Consider the following 23,237-nt stretch of genomic DNA (forward strand, 5'->3'; position numbering starts at 1 on the left):
TATAAATTACTTCTACATTTTTATTCTAAGAAACAAAAAACATATACTTACTTTTTTTATAAATTTTTAATTACTACTTTTTAAAATTAGTAAGAAAAAATTATAATAGTTATTTTTAATAATAACAATTTTATATCTGCTTTTCATCTCTTGCATTTCTATAACGTATGTAATGTACTTACAATGTTAAAAGTTTAATAAATTTTATTATGTATGTATGTAAGTAAGTGATTTGTATGTTTTATTAAATTTAATCGGTTCAAATTTGAATTTACTAATTAGAATTGCAAAATAAGTATGCCTTAATCTAAAAACTATTTCAGGAAAAATTATTATTAAATATTTTTTTAATTTAATTATGCTCTTGCATTCATAATGAACGACTAAGAAGTTTTATGAAAAAGTTTATACATAAACATAATGTCTAGGGTTTCTTTGTATTGAAAAATGTTTATGTTACTAGAAATAAATGAAAAATTATTGTAAAACGAGAAAAAAAATAGAGTTGACCTTGTCAACTCTGTGATACCCGTACGAATTTGTTATCCTATGTGCAAATAAAGATGCCATAACTGACTATGCGACAGACGATGAATTTAAGTTGCCGTATTACCATATTAATGTATGCAAAATTTCAGTACTGTGTTTTTCAAAATACTGTGTGTGCCAAACTACTATTTAAGTTGTATGGCAGGTACCAGAAGGAGCCAAGTAATTTCAACGATTCTTATCATACTACATTGGCCCTACTAATATATTTGTTTGTGTGCAATTTCAATACCACAACTTTTATAGTTTCTGAGATATAGCCAAATAAATTTTGAAGTTGTATGGCAGGTACCAGAAGGAGCCAAGCAATTTCAACGACTTTTATTAAACACATTGGCCCTACTGGTATATTCGTTTGTGTGAAATTTCAATACCATAGCTTATATAGTTTCTGAGATACAGCCAAATAACTCTTGAAGTTGTATGGCAGGTACCAGAAGGAGCCAAGTAATTTCAACGACTTTTATGAGACACATTGGCCCTACTAATATATTCGTTTGTGTGAAATTTCAATACCACAGCTTTTATAGTTTCTGAGATATAGCAAAATAAATTTTTAAGTTGTATGGCAGCTACCCGAACCGGTGCCCCGATCATGTTCAATTTAAATAGGGTTCTGGCACTTACTAAAATAAATCATATGTGAAAATTTGGTGAACTTAGCTCAATTAGTTTTTGAGTTATCGTTGGGACGGACGGACGGACGGACGGACAGACAAAGCTAAATCAACTCAGAATTTGACGCTGATCAAAAACATACACTTGAGTCTATATCCAAGACCGTTATTTCTTAGCGTTACAAACAGTAAGGCAAATTTAGTATACCCTTCGAACATACGTTCGTACGGGTATAATGAAAGTTTAAAAAAGCTTCACTTTTAATTTTAAGTTTGTTGTTTTCTCAGATATAAGAAATATTTACACTTTTCACTTCAAATTTTAACATTAAATCTAAGTTAATTAATGTATATGTAAACTTAAATAAAGAAAAAAAATCTTTAGATATGCACATACATAATTATTGAATAAGCACTAACCTAACAAATATTATGTTTATTTAATTGGAAATTTATAAGTAAGTTATAAAGCTTCAGTATAAAAAATATTGGGCTGTATTAATTTTATAAGAAAGTTTCAAATTTCATATATGTATTTGCGTAAAAACAGAACCAAAAACGGAGAACGAGAATAGCAAACGATTTCCGTTTTTGATACATACCGACATCAGAACGATAAAATCAGTAGTTTTGTATAAAATGTCACACACACATGATAACAGAGAATGTCAAAAACACAAAATCACCAGTGATAAAATAGGACCGTCGCTGGGTAAAATTGCCCCAATAACTTTACTTTATTCTGAACTTTATTATGTGATGCTGTACAAATATTTCTGATACTATGCGAATTTTGACATTTCGCTGCGGGAAATCGCTCTGGTTCCGTTTTCGTCTTTAAATTTTGTTTGCTATTTAAATCAAATGCTATAACTTTAATAAAACTTTAGTATCATTCACTTTAGATAAAGTGAACATTTTAAATTTCACAAATTAGTACAAATTTGTATATGATTTTTTGTAGAATGCCAATAAATATTATATACAAAAATTAATTCGTTCAACATTTGTTAAATTTTTACCAATTAAGATTTTAATTTAAAACCCTAGTTAAAACAACCTATATTTTTTATATTTTCAAACTTGATTCGAAATCTGATTTCAGTTTAAAATGCAATTAATAATAGTTATAGTTAAACGACTTGGCATAGTAAAAATTGGCATAATGCACTAATTACGAGTAACATATTAAAAATTGTCGCTATCTCCTGTAAGACAATTAAGCTGTGAAGCACAATAATTTTTAGTTTTACTGTACTGAAGGTTCGGTATTAACCGGTATTTCTCAATTTTAATAGAAATCGATCAACTAAGACTTTAAATGCGATATTATAGTTTAGAAAAAACTAAGAAATAAGGTTTCAAGCAGAGCTTTTAAAAGCAAAAAAATAACAATAAAAAACTAAAACTAAAATCTAAAATTCTTTAATTATTTAGTATTATAAAAACTATACGAAGAGGTAATCACAAAATTAAATTTGTTGTTAAATTTATTTTTAATCAATAAAAAACTTTTAAAATTCCTGGTTTATATTTGAAATCGAGGTATTATTTTTATATTGACCATAAGTTTTTGACGAGTTACCTATTGTGAACTATTAAAATTTTATTATAAATAACTACATTTTTTTAATTTCATTTTTTTTTTAATTATTTTAGACAACAGTTTTAAAATAGTTTTAAATATTTGAATATTACTGATAAAAAAAATAATTTTCTTATTTTATTTTAGGAATTAGAATTAGCCCGTATGGAACAAGAAAATGTTGCAACTGAAAAATTAGATTTAGAACGACGACTTAAGGAAGCACCAACATTATCATCATCAAATTCAGATTTAGAACTTCAACAATTAAAGGCTGAAATTGAAATGTTAAGATCAGAACTATCTAGAGCTGAAATTGAATTAGTTGATCATTGTTGGTCACCACCACCACAATTACAAACATGGTTACAATATACTTATGAAATAGAAAGTAGACATCATTTAAGGAAGCGTTTGGCAGCAGAAAAACAATTACAGTCGGCACGTGAAGCGTGTGAGAAATTACGACGTAAACGTTCAAGTTTAGTTGGAGCATTTGTATCCACACATGGTAAAAGTATTGATGATGTTGATAGATCAATTGTTGAAGCACGTAATGCTCTTAGTGAAGTAACAAACGAATTGCAAGAACGATTACATCGTTGGAAACAAATTGAAATAATGACAGGATTTACAATTGTCAATAACAACGGTATATCGTATTTAGAAAATATATTATATAATCGTAATGGAACGGCAAACAGTATAACTGGTAAAAGTTCCAGAGGTAATTAGCACCATGCTTCGAATTGTTTATCATTTTATTTTTATGATTCCATATTAGTATTAAATATTTATATTTCATTACTATAAAAATAATAGTTTACGAATATTCCTTTCGTCTTCACTTTGAAAATATTTTAGCAAACGTTTATTAAATTTTTATATATTTCTAAATTGAAATATATAACTTTTAATTGTATACTATGAAATTTATAGATTAAAATTTTTGGTGGTAAAAATTGTACAAGTATTGACACCTATTGACGTAATGTTATTCCAACGAGTTAAAAATAAACCCTTGAATTTCAAAGTTTTCTTTTGATAAAAATTTAATACATATTAATTAATAATTATTAATTCTTATATTTCTTTCGATTTATAGATTTCCTCTTATTTATTAAAATTTAATATTAATTTAAAAACAAGAGTACTATAATTTATTAAGCAATAGCGTTCTCAATTGAAATTCCAACCTACTAACAAAAATTATATTGATATCAAAAAACTTTGATATCAATTATTTTTTTTCTAAAAGCGATTAGATTTCAGATTAGAAAATCTGAACATTAGATCAGATCTAATTAAAAAAACCTATTTGACCATTAACCGTAACGCAGCATGCATTTTTTAGAAACTGGATAGGAAAACAAATAATATAATTAATTTGCTATAAAATTTATATTAAACTTATTAATATTTAAAGAAATTATGTATTAACTTACATTTGTTAAACTTTTCAATTCTATGTATAAGATTGTAAAATTAATTTGTAATGATTTTGCGTCGTTTAACACCAAGGAAAATTGTGATTTAATTTAATATTAATTTATTTAATTTAATTACTTTAATTTTTACGTTATATTTTTAATTTCGCAAATAGATTGATAAGCATATATTTACCATTCTTTTATTTTTATGGCAGCTCTATCGATTTCAAATGATCTTTTGTCCACTTGCTATTTTGACTTCTGATTATACGTTATGTCTAGCCAATTCGAATAAGCTATTTACTTCTTAAGTTAATATGCCCAATTTAATAATATCAGTAATTTTATAAATACCTGTATTTAATAATTAATTCAATTATATTTATTTTTTTATACCGAAATTATAGCTAATGATATTTTTTATTTTTATAAAATTTTAGGTCGAATTACAAATAGCACAGATGATCTTGACGATGATTCTGTACAAGGTAAGGCATTTTTAGACAATTTTTCAATGTTTTCGTCGGAGTAAAATTACACAGTTATTAAATTAATGTAAATTAATATTAAAAAGTAGTTAAAACAAAAAATAAATTAAATTACCTGAGTACAGGAAATTTTTATTTTCAAATGAATAAAAAAATAGATCAGAACAAAAAAATTTTGTTTTTTGATTTTGTTTGTTTTTTTCTTTTATTTTTATTTTCTTTTTTTTGTGTCTGATTTCATTTTAAATTTATAAAAAAATCGAAAATTAATTGATCAACTCAATTTTTATATTTTTAATTTTCTTGTAATTAATAAATGAAATATTTAAAATTTCATATATAAATTTCTGTAACTTTTCTTATTTTGTGCTCTTAGCACATTTTGAAATTAAATAAGATGAAATATAGCACATGAACTTATAAGGTATAATCGATAATGTAAAATTGACGTCGAATTATTTTGCATTTAAATCGATGTTGCAATAAACAAAAGCATTGTACTTAACCTAAAAAAAGCGAATTCCACGTTGAAGAGCGTAACTAAATTTTTATTAATGAAATTTAGTTCTAGAAATACTTAAATAAAAAAAATTTGTTGCTAAAGCAGTTGTCAACCGGTTGTTAAAAAACTTTTTAAGCATAAATTGTTGATTGCTGGTTGGTGATTGTCAGATGCAATTGTTGTCGACCGGCATTTGGCATTATCGATTACACCTATGTTTAGATTGAAAGTGCATTTGAGTTTATCATTTAATAAGCATTCAACGCCTTATTGGTTTTAGTTTTTTGTTTTTTTTTTTTTTCATTATTTTTTTACTATGTTTACTCTTCTTTTTATTTGTATTTTCATTTTTTTGCGCCTATAATATATAATTTAATGAAATTAATTAAATATTTTATAAATAAAGACCAATAATTGTAAACTCGAACTTGAGTAAAATTTATGTAATTAGCTTTACTATGTAAAATTTAATTTTTAATCTTTATATTAGTAATAAAACAATTAAAAGACATTATAGGTACTTATTAAACATTTAGACATCAAGATACTTAAAATTTATTATAATTACATTTTTTAATTGTCATATAATATTAATGTAATTAATGAAAACTGATAAAAATAATATTTGAGAGATTTTGCTCTCCATTTTTTTTTGTGCTTTGTAATTTTTAATTATGATATTATATAAATCCAAAAAAGCATACTTTTAGTTTTATTATCAATTTAAACTATAAACTCTATTTTTATATATAATAATTTCTATTTTTAAAATTGATAAATAATAATTTAAAATATAACTATTCAAGTTAAACATTGATTGGTGTGTTTAATATTATAAAATATAATTTCTTTTTTTTCAATTTTACATTTTGTTATTTTAAGATTGAAATAAATTAATGCTTTAATATTACTGAATAAGATTCATCTCATTCAATCTATTGAAATTTCATATTATAAATCTTTGTTTTTATTTCATTAAAAATTTTCATATTAATTTATTTATAATTATTTTCAAATGTATGTTATATTCATTGATTTTTACTTATTTTTTTCTTGTTAAAGCTGATATTTTTTCGTTATTTATATAAATTTGTTTTAATTTAAAATAAATTAATTTAAGTCTTGTTACAATTTGCGGATTAGTTTATGAACAAAAAAAAAATACAAATTCGTTTGAATACTCAAAGAATGATAATATATTCTGTGAAATAATTTTTAAAGGAATGAATATAAAAATTATTTAAATTAAATTTTATAAAATTTACAAACATTTTAAAAGATAAATTTTCATAATTAATTTAAGGAACCCATGCTATATGTGCACATAATATTTTGCAAACTATATACCCATCACGATTAAAAAATATTTATAAGGACAGCAATATTGTAATTATGATGTACTGGGTTCTTGGTTCATTTTTCATTTTATATGAATTATAAATAAAATAATATGAAATTGTGTAGGAAATTTCATTTTGTGCTAACGGATTAATAGAAGCTTTTTAAGTACTTAAGTTATTTTGATTAATTAATAAGAATTATATCAAACTTTTACTAGAAACTCTTAGATTTATTATAAAATAAAATAAGAAAAATAACCTTTATTTAAAATTAAATACTTTAAAGCTCCTTCAATAATAATAATAAAATTTGAGTTCTTTTGTTTTGAAATTGCTCAATTCACAATTGTTATTTGTTTTTTACAAGTTAATGTTGTTGAAATCTACATTTATACCACAAAATGTGATTAAAATAGTAAATTTTGCGGAACCGAATTTAATGTTAAATGAAAATTTTTATTCATTCATCATCTTGTTTGAATTTTAAATTTATTAAAGAATTATAAAATGACATTAAAAAATTTCATTCATGATTTATTTTTTATTTATATTTATTTATTCAACTTGATGTTCAAAAAAACTCAAATTTTGTGATTGATTTTTCCTTTTATCTTTCTTTTAAAATTTAATTTGTATATAAGGTATATTCAAATATATCTGCTATATTGGCATATCTAACGTAATTACATTTTTTAAAATAAATTCTTAGCAACGAAATTTTATTATGCATGTAATTTAAACATTTCCCTATTTTATTAATATTGTATTTTTATATAATAATTTTTCAGTAATTAATGCAAAATTTTGAACCTTTAATTTAGTTTTAGTTATTTACCTTAAGTACTTGTAATATATTTTTTTTATGGTGGAAAAGAAAGCAGCTTTTCAAACATTCTCGCACTAACACCCATTTATTTAAATAATAAAAATAAAAAAAAGTGGAAGAAAAAAAAATCATTACAAAATTTTAAGGATTTTTCAAAAAGGTTTTTTGCTTTCAGAATGTTTTCGATTCGATTTTTTTTTATTTTAAGAGTGGAAAAGCAATTCATATTTGTTTTTGTCATATATTGAGTGAAAATTGATAATATTAAAGTTTTGTGTTGAATGGGTTTAATTTTTTTTAGTAATCATTATTTTTTGACTTTCGAAAATAAATTTTAAGAAAATCCTTTATTAATTTGTATAGAAATTTGAGTTGTTAATTAAACGAAAATTCAGATCTTTTTCTCTTATTTTCAAATTTTATTTTTCATTAAAAATAATTATTGAGTTTAATTATTATTTTTCTAATTTTGTAAAAAATCACTAAATTTACAAAAAAAACTTCTCTATTTTCGAATTTAAATCCACTTTATTTATATAATTCCTAATTTTTTAATTAAAATCAAAAATGTATTTAATAGAAAGATTTTTAAAAGTGTAAAATAGAAAAATGTCAGTATCTATGCAAGTCAAATATCAGGCAATATTCCGTATTGTAAAAACCGCAAACTTTGACGTTGTATCACATTCCGTATTACATTTTTCGTGCAATTATATCGTAAAATTTGATGAAAATTACGTTTTAATCTTCTGTTTAAAATCTCCTGCTAAAAGTTAGTGGCTGTTTTGGTTCAGTTCTTAATTGCTATTGTGCTAGTTATTGTTAGTCTACCCGTGGTCTGAAATAAAACAAAATTTCTGAAGGATTTTCTTATATATTTTTTTTTCTTTTTAAGTAGAGTTCATTTGGAAATAATAATTTTATATTACATACATTTTTTTTACTCCCACTTTGTTTTATCCTTATTTTTTCCTTCTTTTTTTTTATTTTTTAAAATAGCGTTCTATGGTTATTGATTTTTGATATTTTAATTTTTGGAAATCGAATTTAAAGAAATATGAACTTTTATTAATAAAATAAAAAAATAATGTTTTTAAAATGTAAAAATAAAAATCCCATTATAATTTTATTTAATTTTATTTTAAATAAATTGTATACAATAGAAAAATACCGAATAACTCCCCAATTTATTTTATAATATTTTTTTTGTTCACTTTTTATATTTATTATTTTTGTTAATAATTTATGTACTTTTTATTTTAATCCTTTCCGGTACTTTTATCAAATTTTTTAAATAATTACTTTACGGATTGTTTTAATGGTTTGCAAAAAAACAAAATAAAAATAAATTAAAAACTTCATAAATGCTACATAATTTTAATTTTTATATCACTTTAATATATCATGATTTACTAAAATTAATTGAGGAAATGCCCCTTATTCACAAAATAAAATGTATAAAATGAAATTTATTTTACACTAATTATTTATGTTCTTGAAGTTTGATTTCCTATATATATAAATTTTCAATATATATATAAATTTTGCTCACGATTTTAATAATAGTTTACAATCTGTGGAATTTTTAAGATACAATAAATTTTTATTTATCTAAATTTTGTGATCACAAATTTTTAGAAATGTCGGCGTTTCCAAGTTCATATTAAACATTATCATACACAGTAAGATTCACTTAAGTGTGTCTTAACAAATTGTTGTAGATATGCGAACGATTCATACAAAACCATTTCTGTTTACTAAATTATAATTAAGATTAAATCCCCCAATTTACTAAGAAAAAAAAATTGTAGCAAACCTAAAAATATTTTGACTCAGATGTTCTAAAAATACTACATAAACTTACATACAAAAGATTATGAAAAGCTTTTAAAGCTAAAAAGTTTTTTGTGGAAATTTAGGAATAGGATGTTCTTAAGTCCTAACTAAAAAGACGTCAATTCAAATTTATGTTGACGTCTTGTTGGTAACAAACAAGACGTCAACTTAAATTTGAGTACATATTTTTATAATGGGAGTATATTTTTTTTTGGTATAGAAGAAAAAGTTGGCAAACACTTTTGAAACAGGATTTTTTTGCGCAAATCAAGAAATTTTTTTTATGTAAATAGCTTGTAACACTATCAGTACAGTCATGTGAGTTAGACGTATGGAGAGTAATTTGGGAAGCTATGCTGTTAATTACAAATACTTTTATTTGATCATTGCTGTCACTCAATTTTTATATCAGCATAATGGCAACTATTTTTATGAAAAAAATGAATGCTATAAATGAATCAAAATCCCTTACTCTTTACCCTTGATTAGCTGCATTGAGAAGAGAGAGCATGTGGTCTTACATCTGTCGAATTCTATAATTACGTTCACGTATTTATGAATAATTTTTGAAATTTAACTCGTTAATCGTTATAGAAAATTATTACAAGTTTTAACAAAACGTTAGTATTGTAAAAAGGTTTTTCTTCCTCTGTATAAATTTTGGAATTTTATTTTTTTATGTTTATGTATGTATGTATATAATATCTTAAAACGTCCACAGATAATATAGCAAATTTTTTTAATATGAGAAGCAAGTCATAAATTTTTTCATTAATATTCAGTACAATCGTTGCTTTTAGTAATTAAATATTTTTCACGGATTGTTTACAATTAAAATATCTGTAGCATTTTGAACAAATAAAAATTACGAAAAAATTATATATTCTAATTAAGAAAAATTTAATAAATTATGATATGTCACACACAATTCCACAGTGATAATAAAAAATTTCATTTTAATTAAAAACTTTAATGTAATTTTTTTTAGAAATACAAAAATTTCATTAAATTTTGAATTTTTATTAGGCAATAACTAAAAAAAATAATAAATATCAAAAAATTTAATTTAATTAAAAAATATTCTGTTACCTCAGTAATGGTGCTTTGACATATACGATCTTAGGTAGGATATTAAGTGCTTTTACTTTTACAAAATTTCGTAATATAGCGCTTTTCATTATCAATAGTTATTTACTTTAAAAAATTAGAAAATTCATAAGTAAAAGTGTTGACACATTCAAAAAGATATGACACATGTATATTAAATGCTAATTTAACCTTAAATTATAATTGTTATTAGTAAAAATATTAAGTAATAAAATATTCAATACTTTGCTCTTATTAGCATTTATTTCTTATTTTGATATTTAAACTTTGCAAGAATTGTGTTTGATATTTTATCAATTTTTATTAAATTAAACAAAATAAAAATTTCTTCGGGAAAATGGTTTCTTAATGCTGGAATGGATTAAGAAATTAAAATTCATTTTATTTTAAAATATTCAAATTTATTATGTAAAAAATATTTTAAACTATTAAAATAAGTTAAAAAATAAATGAAAAATATAAAAAGCATAATAAATATAAATTTATTCAAAATAAAAATAATTTAAAAAAAAGCTATAAATTCTTATTTTTTATTTTAATTATAAGTTTATTACTACACATATTGTTTTTTCATATTAATTGGGCACCTGTTATAAGAAATTGTTTTTTTTTTAATAAATTTCAATAATTGTAATACACACCTTTTACGAAATTCAATTTATTCTGAATATAAAATTTAAATTAAAAAAAAAATTGTATGTAATTTCAAACGAAATTAAAGAAAATGTGCAGATATTTTAAGGTAAGCAGTGGAAAACAATTTAAATAAAATCAATGTACATTTTGTTTTTAGGTTTTTTAAATTAAATATTTTACTCATCTTAATTTTTAAATAAAATATTTTATTAATAGCATGACGAAACACACATTCTTGTATTTATTTTTCATTTACATATTTACTTCTCCAAAAACTTAGCATTTAAAAAAAACACATTTAGAACTTTATTTTGGTTAATATTATTAAAAACCATTATTCATTATACAAACCTGTTCTTATTTAAAAAATGCAATTTTATATTGGAGGGAGAAGTTCGAACTTAATTTTCAAGAACTTCCACATTGTCGCTATAAAAATATTTGCAACTCGTTAATTAAATTTTTAAGCCGTTTCAATTGCTGGTTTATCGGAATTAATTATGATTTGGGCAGAAATATTTTATTTTTAATACTTACCACCTTTTGTTATCGTTTTATTTCAAAGGAAATGAATAAGCCCTTAGCAACTAAATGAATATGTAGAAAATCCTCTGTTCTTTAAAATTTTTAAAATTTTGAAATGCCGAAATTAAGAATATTCAGTACAGTTTTGTTCACACATTCCCCTTGTGTCTTTTATTCATAATTTTCTATAATTTAAAAATTATTCAGAAAAAAAAAAAAATCAAATACCTTAATTTTTTGTTAAAAAATTATTGCTTTGTCACAATTTATTGTTAGTAAAATGAATTAAATATCTAGTACTTTACTATTCGAGGGTCTTATTTAAAATGAAAATTTTTATTTTGTCATAAAAAGATAATGTTATAGTAATTGAATAAAATAGATACATATGTATATATATATATATATAACTTTTGTTTACACATCCTTGAACCTATTAAATTATTTGTTCAAAATTTAAATACATAGATTAAAACAAATTTTTTTCTTTAAACAATGAAATTTAAAAACTTTTCAAAATAATTTTTAAATTCTAAATAAATAAACCATACACACACTTAAAATAATACTATGTATTGTACATGAAAATATGGAATAAATTAAATAACAAAAACATAAAAATTTAGAATTATTATATTATTAGTTTTAAGATTATTTACATCAATAAATTAAAAATGAGTCTTATACCTACTAATTAAGCAATTAAAAAGAAAATAATAATAAAAATAAAAACAAAATGTTCAAGTTTTAATTACCTTAGATATGTATGTATGAACACATATATCAAAATAACATGTTAAAAACAAATTAAAAGATTTCAAAAGAATTTTCATACAAAACAAAAAAGAAATTGATGAGATGTTTGTAACAGATTTTTAAGATAAAAAGCAAAAATTTCTTACATACCATTTGCATTTTACTTTGATTTTTTTTTTCTTTCTCTTTTGATGTCATGCAATTGCAGTAAGATGGTAGTATTCCGTATTGTAAAGCAAAACGCAAACTTCCACAATGTTTTACATTTCGCATTGCATTTTAAAAAAATTTTTACAACGTTATGCAATTCTGAATTCATAAAACACGTTTAAGAAACGCAGCAAAAAGCAAATCGTGTATCCAAAAAAATTTTGGATGCTTTTTGTAAATTTTTAACTACTAGAATTTATTTAAATATATTAAAATGTATCACTGTATTTAGTTTTGGATTTAAACACGATTTAAGGGTGTTTAATTTCAAAACATCGTTTTTTACAATACGGAATACTGCCGATTTTTCATATTTTATTATTAGATTAAAATCAAAGCATTATAAAAGACAATAATTTTCAAAAAAAACACGATCCGTCTACCCCCTTTTTATTCATTGTAATTCAACACAATTTGAATATTATATTAATATTTTATCTCATTTGCATCTACCTAAAATTGTGTTCTAAATTTTGTTATACATATGTACTATGCTTTTTCTTAAAAAATTAAAATGCTTCCGAAATTGTCTTCAAATTCAACTCGTATTCTAAAAGTTCATAAGCTCGATAAATTATTTGCATTAAAATTAATATTTAATAATAAAAGTTTTAGGGCAAAGTAAATCGTTCCGTTATTCTTTTATAAAACAAGAAATTTGTATAAAGGTTCTTGGTTAATTAAGAAAAATTTTAATTTAACTGCATTAAATTTAATGTCATGCGAACTTATTTTAACTTTTTAAACAAAATAATTAGCACGTTATATTTTTGATTTTCAAAGCTTCGTGCCTTTTTTTTAAAAAAGTTATTTAATATAATATAAATTAGCCATTAATTTAATTAATAAACTTACCGAATAACTTGCGCTTGACTACAATAACAGCTTTAACAAGAACAAAGAAAAAAAAGAAGTAAAAATCTTCTAGTTCATTCATTTTGCATAGATATAAAATGCAATCTCTCGTTGATAAGATTTAAGAATGTTTTCTTTTTGTTTTTTTTATTCCTTTATTCCTGAAAATTCATATTATTACATGTTATATTATATGTTTGTATAAATCTATGTAAAAATACCGTCTTTATCGTAAGGAAAGAACTTTTATATATTTTACCAGGTCGTAATATTGGTAGCAGTGGAGGAGTTCAAGATGATTCATCTGTTAGTGAAGATGGTGATAATCAATCGGTTCAGTTTTATTTGGGCAATAATCCATCGAACTCAAATATAAATAGTTTAGGTTCAACTCCATCTATTACAAATTTAAATTCTATTTCATCTAATAATTCTATTGGAATTGTACATTATGGTGGAGGTTGCCCCAATTCTAATAGTAATACCAGTAATAATAATTCTAATATTCAATATCATGATCGTCATCATTATATTCATCATCAACAACAACAACATCAACAGCAACAGCAGCAACAACAACAACAACAGCAATCACAAAATCATAATTTGAACAGTAGTGGCAATAACAGTATTAATAGCAGAACAAATTTAATTAACCATAATTCCCATCCAGTGTTTAATTCACATGAAAGGTAAATAAATATTTTGTTTTTCTTTATAAAAGAGAATTAAAAAACAAAATTGTAATAAATAAGAGATTAAAATCCAATTTTTATTCAATAATTTCGATATATTTTATTAATTTTAGTATAAGTGAAGAAAATCGTAGTCCATCAGTTTCATCTGAACGTTCAGCACCAATACCACCAAGAACAAAAAAATTAGTTCAACATCAAACATCAACATCAAGTAGCAATTCTTTATCAACACCATCTGGTATACCTCCACCACCTCCACCATCAATGCCTATTGGTAGAACACCATTACCTCCACCTAGAAAACAGTCTTCACAACAAAGGTTTGTTATTCCGCAATCAATAGCCGTTCATATTTAAATTGAAAGTTTTTTGAGTGTTATATATAAAACAGGATGTTGGGTGTGTTTAATAAGTGTGGGAAATGCTAAATACTTGCATATATATTTAAGAATATAAAAAAAACAGAACTATTATAAATTATTTTAAAATTTTTTTACCTAATAATAAATAATTAATTTAATAATAATTATAATTAAGTAATAATTACTTTTTTATTCTTTTATTTCTATTTCTTTACAATTTCAAAATGCATTCCGTTTACCTTGTCATCTAAAAATAAATAAAATCATCATGAAAACTTGTGGATTTGTGAAAATTATCGAAATAATTTTTATAACAAATAAAATTTAATGAATAAATTAATATTTCATATAACAAATTCTAAATAAGAAGTGGGTGTTACTGCGTTTTTTTATGTGCTTAATTAAGATATTATATTTGTTATATATTTTTTAATTAAATCGCTTTAGTTTAAAATTTTTCGAAATTTCTTATATAAAAAAATTCATTTTCAATAAGAATTTGAAAAATTATATTTGAATATTAATTTAAAACAAAACATTATTAGTTTGTTTTTGTTATTTTTTAAATTAAATAACAATTTGAAACTCTGGAAATTTTAACTATTTAACAAATTTTTAAGTAAAATTTAAAAAAAGAAGTAAAATTTATTAAATTTAATTAAAATAATAATTAATTTATTAATTTCGTTATTTTATTTTTATATAGAAGAATCGAAAACTTTTAAACTTATTTTTTGCTAAGTTTACAAAAATATAATGTATTTGTAATTTTTTAATTCATATTGAAATTATTAGCAAAATAAACTTTTATAAAATATGATTTCTGTTAAGTGTAAAAAATTAAACTACAATTGTATATCTAATTCGTTTTTTAACTAATTTTTTAATAAAATTTTTTTTGTTAAGAAAGAATTCATATTTTATATTAGAAAAATCATTTAAATCTAATAATATGGTTTAAGAATCGTGTATTATCTTTTAGTTCGTTTCATTTTCATTACTTATAGTTCATTATGTATTTTTGTTTATCGTTTGAATATCAAAGCCATGTATCATTTTTGTTATTGGTAAATATTGGTTAAAAATTTATTTTTAAATTAACTGTTTTTTATGTAAAAAAGTTTTGTTTGAAAATTTATGTTGAAATTAATTTAATGGAGTTATGGAATATATTTATTCGCGTCTCAAAATTATTAAATTATTATTTGCAATAACAAATTGTTTAACATTTTAGCTATTTTAAAATCGTATTTCATTTTTATATAAAGCTATGACCTTAATTTCAATTAGTAGCAACATAAGAGATCATAGCAAATAATATTTTTTTAAGAATCTATACATTTCAATATCCACTGCCTATTTCTAAAGTTGTTAAAAATCTATTGATTAATTTCTATCTGGATTGAATTAATCCTTTAAAAAAATATGTCATACATATCTTCCAAATATTTGTATGAGTATTACGAAAAGTTTCCCTATTTTGTTTATTCCAAAGTCTGCAATTTGGTTGAATTAAATGTAATTTAATGAAGACTCTATAATTAAATATGAATATAAGTAGTAATTAAATTGGATACTCCAATATTTTACTCAAACTTGGGCAAAAGCTACTAACTCAAAAGCAAATATTTGATTCAATATTAATAGTTAATTCAAAAGCATCTCATTGAATATAGATTAATAGTTAATTCAAAAGCATCTAAAATACATTATCTATATTATAATAAGTATAATCATATTTTGGAAATTTAAATTAAAATGTCAAAATTTCTAAGCAGACAAAATTTTAAATTCATTTTAAATCACACTGTTTTGATTTCTATCAATTTTTATTTTAAATTTCGTTTGTTTAAATTTAATCAAAAATTTGTTATTTGGATTTCTTAGAATTAATAAAATTGATTAATTAAAATATGATCATTAAATATTTTAACACTTCAAATCAACAAGAAATATTGATTTGCAAAATTTTGAAAGTTTTTACATAATATGCTTTTCACAATTGATAAAATAGAGAATCAATTTTTCATATTTATCCTTTATCACCCTTAAAAAATATCCCCGACTACATAAGCTGCAATAAACTAACTTAAAGTTTTCAATTTTTTCCAACCAACCGTTGAATTTCCAAAAGTAAAAATTAATCCTTACTTATTTTATTAAAATTTCTAAATTTTTTTTAACCTTTTCAATTTATTTTTTATATTTTGCAGACAAAATAAACATCCGAAAACTCCATAAATTAAATTAATATTATAATTAATCAATTTTAAAAAATACCAAAAAACTGAAAATTTAAATATTTTTAATATTATTTGTTACGTGTAAAGTGGAAGCTATATACAACATTTTTTTTTTTGCTTTTCTTCATGAGGAAATATTTCTTATTTTGTAATTAACTTTAGCAAGTCAAAGAAATATTAAAAAACATTGTTCTTTGTTATGTCGTTTTCTAAAATTAAAGAGAAAAAAGTATTATAATGATAATAATTAACAATTAAATTAAAATTAGATAAAAACTAAGTGCTTTTTTATTTTATCAGATTTAAATACGTTTGGATAAAATTAAAAAAAAACTTAATAAATAATTAAAATGTTAATAAAAATTTATTTTAATATGAAAATGTTTATGTCTAAGTTAGTTATTGATTTTTGTTCGTAATATTATTTTAATTATACATGTATAATATAAAGTATCTTATTATTTTATGTTTTATTAATTCATAATTATTTATTCTAAAAATAACATATTAAAGAAATGCAATCATTCATTAATTTCATTATAATAATAGTAAAATTTAGCAATATTGAAATTTAATTGAAACAATAAATTATATTATTAATAAATAGTTGAAATATAAATAGTAATATAGTAAATTGTAGTAGTTGAGTTTGAAAATTAATTACCATATTTGTAGATTTAAATTGCTAAATTTTATTGGCGCATTTCAGGGTTTTTGTTCATTAAAATAAAATTTTCTTTTATTATTCTTTTTAGTTTACCAATGTTATTTTTTTAATTTATTGCATTAAAAATTAATTAATAGCAAAACAATATAATGTCTATAAAATTTTTTAGCCAAAACTTTTATATGATTATATAAAAATGTAATTGAAACAAATTGTTTAAAAAAAAACAAATTTAAATTTTTAGTAAAGACGAGTTGTTTTGAGTTTCCGATTATATTGTTTTGCATATTACGCTCAAATTTTTCATTATTACATTTTTTAATTTAAATTTTCATTTAAACTAAAAACATTTTATAATTAACAAACCACAAACATTAAGTCATAATTCAAAATGAATGAAATGTTTTATATATATTTTTTTTTCTTCTTTCACGTTTTCATATTTTCATCTTGACATTCATTTAATAAAGCGAATTCATCCGACCAAAAAGCGCGGACGCGTTCCCGATGGACAAGCATTATCAAAACTATACGAGCAGCAAGACACCTTCGAATGCAGCCATCGGAAGGAGTTACTTTGGTGGAAACAATATCTCCCAAACATCAAGTCCAACCGGAATCTTTAACTTCAACATTAAACCCTCACCTCAATCAGTATCAGCAACAGCCGGATTTTCAGCAACAGCAACTATCACCGCACCAACAACAGCAGACACATCCTCTAAGTGCAATAGCGAAAATATCCGAAGCTCTTATGTTTCCACCGGTTCGGCAACTGCATTCATATCCAAATTTAGCAACGGGACAAAACTCCCCCCCGCAACAACAACAGCAACAGCATCAGATACCGGCAAATCGAGTTCGTCAACGGTCTGGTTCACTAATATCAACGACGCTACCACAAGCGATAAATGTTACATCAATAACTACAACACCCAATCATCCACAACTTCCGTCGCCGACAGCAACGGAAACACCCACCGACTTGTATCAGGATCGGATGGATCTAGTGAGAGATATCCAACAATTACAACAGCAAATGCAACAGCAGCAACAACAGCAACAACAACAACAGCAGCAAATTTATCAAATACAGTTTCAACAACCAGAGCAAATGGAAAAGAGTGGCCCACCTCATCCCACCATGCGGTTATTAAACCGTCGTCATACAGTGATTCCCAAATCGAAGACACAAATTCAACCGATTCCTCTAGCATCGGAGATGTCAATGACAAAAAACAACGTCGAAAACTACGTTTACCATTTGGTAAAAAGTCAAATAAAACAAAACTCGCATAATGCGGAATTTAGTATACCATCTGTTACGTCCTCAAATTTACACAAACCAGTCGTTATTGCTGCAAATTCTTCATCTGCACTGGTTAATAGTGCTGATGATAATTATGATAATGTTGAAGTTATCGATTATGATGATGATTTCGACAATGAAGATCTCAATGATGAAATAAGTTTGTTAAAAAGAGATCCTTCAATAATAACAATTGTTCCAACATCAAAAATAAAAAACGTTGATAAAGTTAACAGTGCTGCTACAGGCTCTGCAGCTGGAGGTTACAAAGCAGATCCAGATAATTTAAACATGACATTAATTTCAAATGAATCTGCAACCTATGATCCTATTCATAATAAATGGTGTCATAAAAATCCAGATAATGAAACGACAATAACTGAAAATTCAAATTTTGTCCAAAAGAGAAGGAAATCAACATCAAGTAATAAAAATGATGAAATGATTACATGTTGTGATGGTAATAATGAAATTGGTGATAAAATTTTTAAACAAGAAAAAATTAATGACAACATTAGATGAAAAATATAAATTATTATTTATTATTATATTAGTCATAATTATTTCCATAATTATTTTTAGTATGTTGGTTAAAATTAACTTTAACTTCATAAAATTAAAGAAACCTTATTATATTTGTATGTGTCCTGATGAATAAAATGTCTTGATTCTTCTAAAAGCAAAATTTCATAGAGTCTCAAAATACAATACAATTTTTTTTAATTTTATTATTTTGCTTTTAACGCATTACTGTTTAGGACAAGTAAAATTCAAATTCAAAAATTATTGGAATTAACTATAATGAATTTAAGAAATTTTAAAAAGTAACATTTTAAAAAAAATGCTGAATTTAAAAGAATACATATTTATTGTATAATTATTAAAATAGTTTCATATTTTTTTATAAAAGTATTGATTTATTCGATAACTTATATAAAACTAGTTTATTCTTATTTTATTTTAATATTTTTTTATTACAATATTATCTTAGTTTATACACAAATATTTGTTCTAATTTATATTTTTTCTAGAATACCAATATTTGAAAAAAAAAATGTTTAAGGGACTGTTAAGTTGCAACCTCTGCATTTTAGCAGTACATGAATAAAAACATATACAAAGTTTGATGTTTATTTCAAAAGACTTTAAAAGTGAATTGTTATAACATGTATGTATGTATATATGAGCTTAAAGATCGAAAATTTCGAAAGATGAGTATGTATTTTGAATTGATTTTGTCGAATAATGTCATTGAATATAGATAATTTTTTTTGTTTTTTCGTCCTTCTATAGAATGCTTTCTTATTAATGAAATTTATAATATTTGATAATAATTTTCAAAATGTATTTACATTTTTTGATCAATATTATAAATTTAATTATAATTTTTAAATTCAAATGTATTTAATTTCTTTTTCATCCATGTCTACAAAAGGAATACAAATTAGTTTTTGACTATAAAGCAAGTTTATAAACACCAAATAATATTCTAATATTCTAACTTGAAAGAAAAAAAAGTACAAATATTCAAAAATAGAAAATAAGAAAATAATAAGAAATATGAACTGTAAACATGTTTTTCATATATAATTATCCGCATAAAAATATAATTATTGTGCATATTTTATGTATATATTGTATTTAGATAATGATATGCATAGCAAAAAATTTAATGTGTACATTATACTAAAATGAAAGCAAAGTCAAAATATAATTTTTCTTTAAACAAAACATTAAAGGTCTTGTACTCTCTATTCAAATTCGTTTGGAATATTATTCAATTCGACGAATATTATTAAGGATTTTCTTGACATTTTTACAAAGCATCGCTCTATGACAAATTTTGCCACGTATAATCCATAAAATAAAATTCTACAAGAGGTGAAAAACATTTTAAGCGAAACGTTGAAATTTTTTATAGTGCATTATTTTATTTGAATAATTGTTTCATCTCATTATTTCATGATATTTTTTCTCACTATTCGTAATAAAAATTTTATAATAGGTATAGGCGATTTAAGAAATTAAAGTGAATTAGTTTATTGTGCTTTTTAAAATGATATTAAAATGTTTTTACAATATGAGGTTGCCAAAATACAAATGAAAGTGGTTTGAAATTGTAAAATATAAAAAAAAAATATGTTTTGTAATATCTACAAATATGTTGAACTGTTAAAGATTTTTGTAATTAAGTGGAATTGATTTGTAAGTATGCATCAATTCTCTTATAAATTTTTCCAGTGGTTTATAATTATTAAAACTGGATAAATAAATAGCATTGTCTATTTTGAACATGACTACCGAAAACCAGTTCGACTGTTAAATCTTTGTTCTATTCATAATTCACATTTCATATTAATTTGAAAACAAAAGCAATATTCAAAGCATATATTAATTAAAAATAACTTTCTACAACTTGTATCCTTCTCAATATTTATAATTTATGTATTCATTTATATAATTCTTATTGAATTTGAGTTATGGCAAATAAATTTAATAGCTGCATTTGATATCATATCATATGAATTTTAAATGAAGAATTTTTTAATATACTATTGGAATCTCTAATTCGATTGAATTTTATTACACAGTTTCATCTAAATTCGCATATGTTTTATTAATTCATCCTGTACCATTCCAATTGAATATTATATGTAAAATTAATATTATTTTATCGTTTATAAATGGACAAAAATATTTGAAAAGCTTTATAATGCAAAATATTTTTATATAAAGTAAAAAATACATTTGTGTATATTTTTTGTTTAATGAAATATCTAATTTTATTATAATAATATCTTCACATTTTATTAATTGCTCTCCCGAATTGTGACAAAAATTTTCTTATAAAAAAAATAAAATTGTGATAGTATTGTAAGTATAGTAAGAAATAAAAAATATGAGCATGTTGCATATTGGTAATTTTAATGAAGGAAACATAGATATATTGTAAAAATAATCTTATTTAAAGAGAAGAAAATGAACTTAAAAAATGTGTATATTACGCGTATTATGATGTAGTAAATTTAATAAAATATGAAAATAAATTATAATATTGTTAATGCGTTTAGAAATTATTGAATTAAAATATTTTAAATTAAAATTGTAGAATATTCAAAATTTGTCCGTTTTTCCGTCACTTAAATTTTAAGTTCTAATTAAAATAAATCCTTTTCATATTTCAAAAAGGTTTTAATTTTATTTAAACAATTGTTTCATGCACTTTAATACTACGAATTAATTTACTTATAACATACAAAAAAAAAAAAATTAAGAGATGTTATGCATGTCCTCTTTTTCAACAACTTAATTTTGTGCGTTTATATATTGTAGGAATAATATTTTATAATATCGCATGAAATTTTGATTTCATGAATATATTTTAAATTATTAACTTGTAATTATAATTACATTAATACTTAATGATTAAAATATAATATTATTTAATAATTAAAATTTGGTAAAATCCTAAGAAGATTGATGATTTTAGGTTTGATTTTAGCTTAATATTTGATGGCAATAATTGCCTAAATATATTGTAATGTTTTCTTGAAATATTGTACATTATAAGATTGTATTAAAATAAATTAAATTTAAATGAATTAGGTTAAAAGTATTTGAGTCTATTACTTTTTTAAAGTAAAGTAAATAAAAATAATTTGAAAATATTTTTAAGCAACTTTAAAACTTTGAAAGTATAAAAAGTTTTTAACATATTATTTTTAATTTTAATAATTTTAATTGAAGCCGATCGTTGTCATTTCTCGGTAGTGTAAAATATTGACTTTAATTTAACTTAAAGTCTGTAGAAATTTTTTTAATAATAATAAATAAATCAAAGTAATTAAAATTAATAATTCCATTTTTCAAAATTACTTAAGTATAATCAGTTTCATATTATTGAGAGTTGAAATTGGTGTTGTTTGAAAATATTTGCTTTGATTTTTTTTATTAATGTTAAAATCAATTAAATTTCTTTTTTTTTTTTAATTTTGGTTAAGATTTAAGAAATTCAATAAGGACAAAAAAATATCAATTTACTAAATATTTAAGTTTAATTTTTATATAAATTTTTGTTTTAGTAATTTGTAATATTTTTAAGGATACAAAACAAAACTAGCTTTTACAATTTACGTACACTAAAAACATAATTTCACTACATACTGTATATACCTGATTTCTGAAGAGGATTTAATTATAGAAAACTATCGATTTTAAAAACTTTAATATTGATATTTTATAATTCAGTATTAATTTTCAGAAAATTAAATAGATAAATTTACATTATATTGGAGAAAAGAATCCTAACAAATTGCTTCGTTAAAATTTTTTTAAAAATGATAATTTGGTAATAGAAAATTTTAATAAATTAATATTTCTTATTTAAATTTTAATTTACCTGATACAGATACATATATATTTTTCTTATTCATTTTAAATGATAACTAATTATAGTTTTCTAATATTAAAATTATTTTAAATAAAGATTTTCGTAAAATACACAATAATTTATTATTGTGTATTTTATTTACAAATACGACCATAGCAAAAAGTTTCAATGTAGTAATTGAAAAATTTTATTAAATTTTATGCTAAACTTTATTGTTCAGGTTTCACACATTGTTAAATTATCACAAATCCAAAAGGATGTTAACGTAAATTTAAAGATAGACCATTAAATTTTCCATAGTAAAAA

At 22.2% G+C, this 23,237-nt stretch overlaps 1 protein-coding gene across 8 annotated transcripts in view; it reads left to right on the forward strand.

Moving 5' to 3' along the window:
* LOC129605619 (stromal interaction molecule homolog) overlaps nucleotides 1–22,191 on the forward strand; it is a 66,665-nt gene extending 44,474 nt beyond the window's left edge. For 4 of the 8 annotated variants that reach the window (XM_055515488.1, XM_055515487.1, XM_055515491.1 and 1 more), the window contains 5 exons: nucleotides 2,899–3,478; nucleotides 4,622–4,669; nucleotides 13,504–13,954; nucleotides 14,071–14,280; nucleotides 17,703–18,664. In XM_055515488.1, the coding sequence (XP_055371463.1) occupies nucleotides 2,899–3,478; nucleotides 4,622–4,669; nucleotides 13,504–13,954; nucleotides 14,071–14,280; nucleotides 17,703–18,531 (2,118 nt within the window). In that variant the 3' untranslated portion in view covers nucleotides 18,532–18,664. Of the gene's footprint in view, nucleotides 1–2,898; nucleotides 3,479–4,621; nucleotides 4,670–13,503; nucleotides 13,955–14,070; nucleotides 14,281–14,692; nucleotides 14,823–16,535; nucleotides 16,757–17,702 lie in introns of those variants that run through there. The other 4 variants (XM_055515490.1, XM_055515494.1, XM_055515493.1 and 1 more) reach the window with 4 other exon arrangements.
* The last annotated feature ends 1,046 nt before the right edge of the window (nucleotides 22,192–23,237 follow it).

This window comes from Condylostylus longicornis, unplaced genomic scaffold, assembly GCF_029603195.1.
Source record: "Condylostylus longicornis isolate FDR11 unplaced genomic scaffold, ASM2960319v2 ptg000013l, whole genome shotgun sequence".
In the NCBI taxonomy this organism is placed as follows: domain Eukaryota; kingdom Metazoa; phylum Arthropoda; class Insecta; order Diptera; family Dolichopodidae; genus Condylostylus; species Condylostylus longicornis.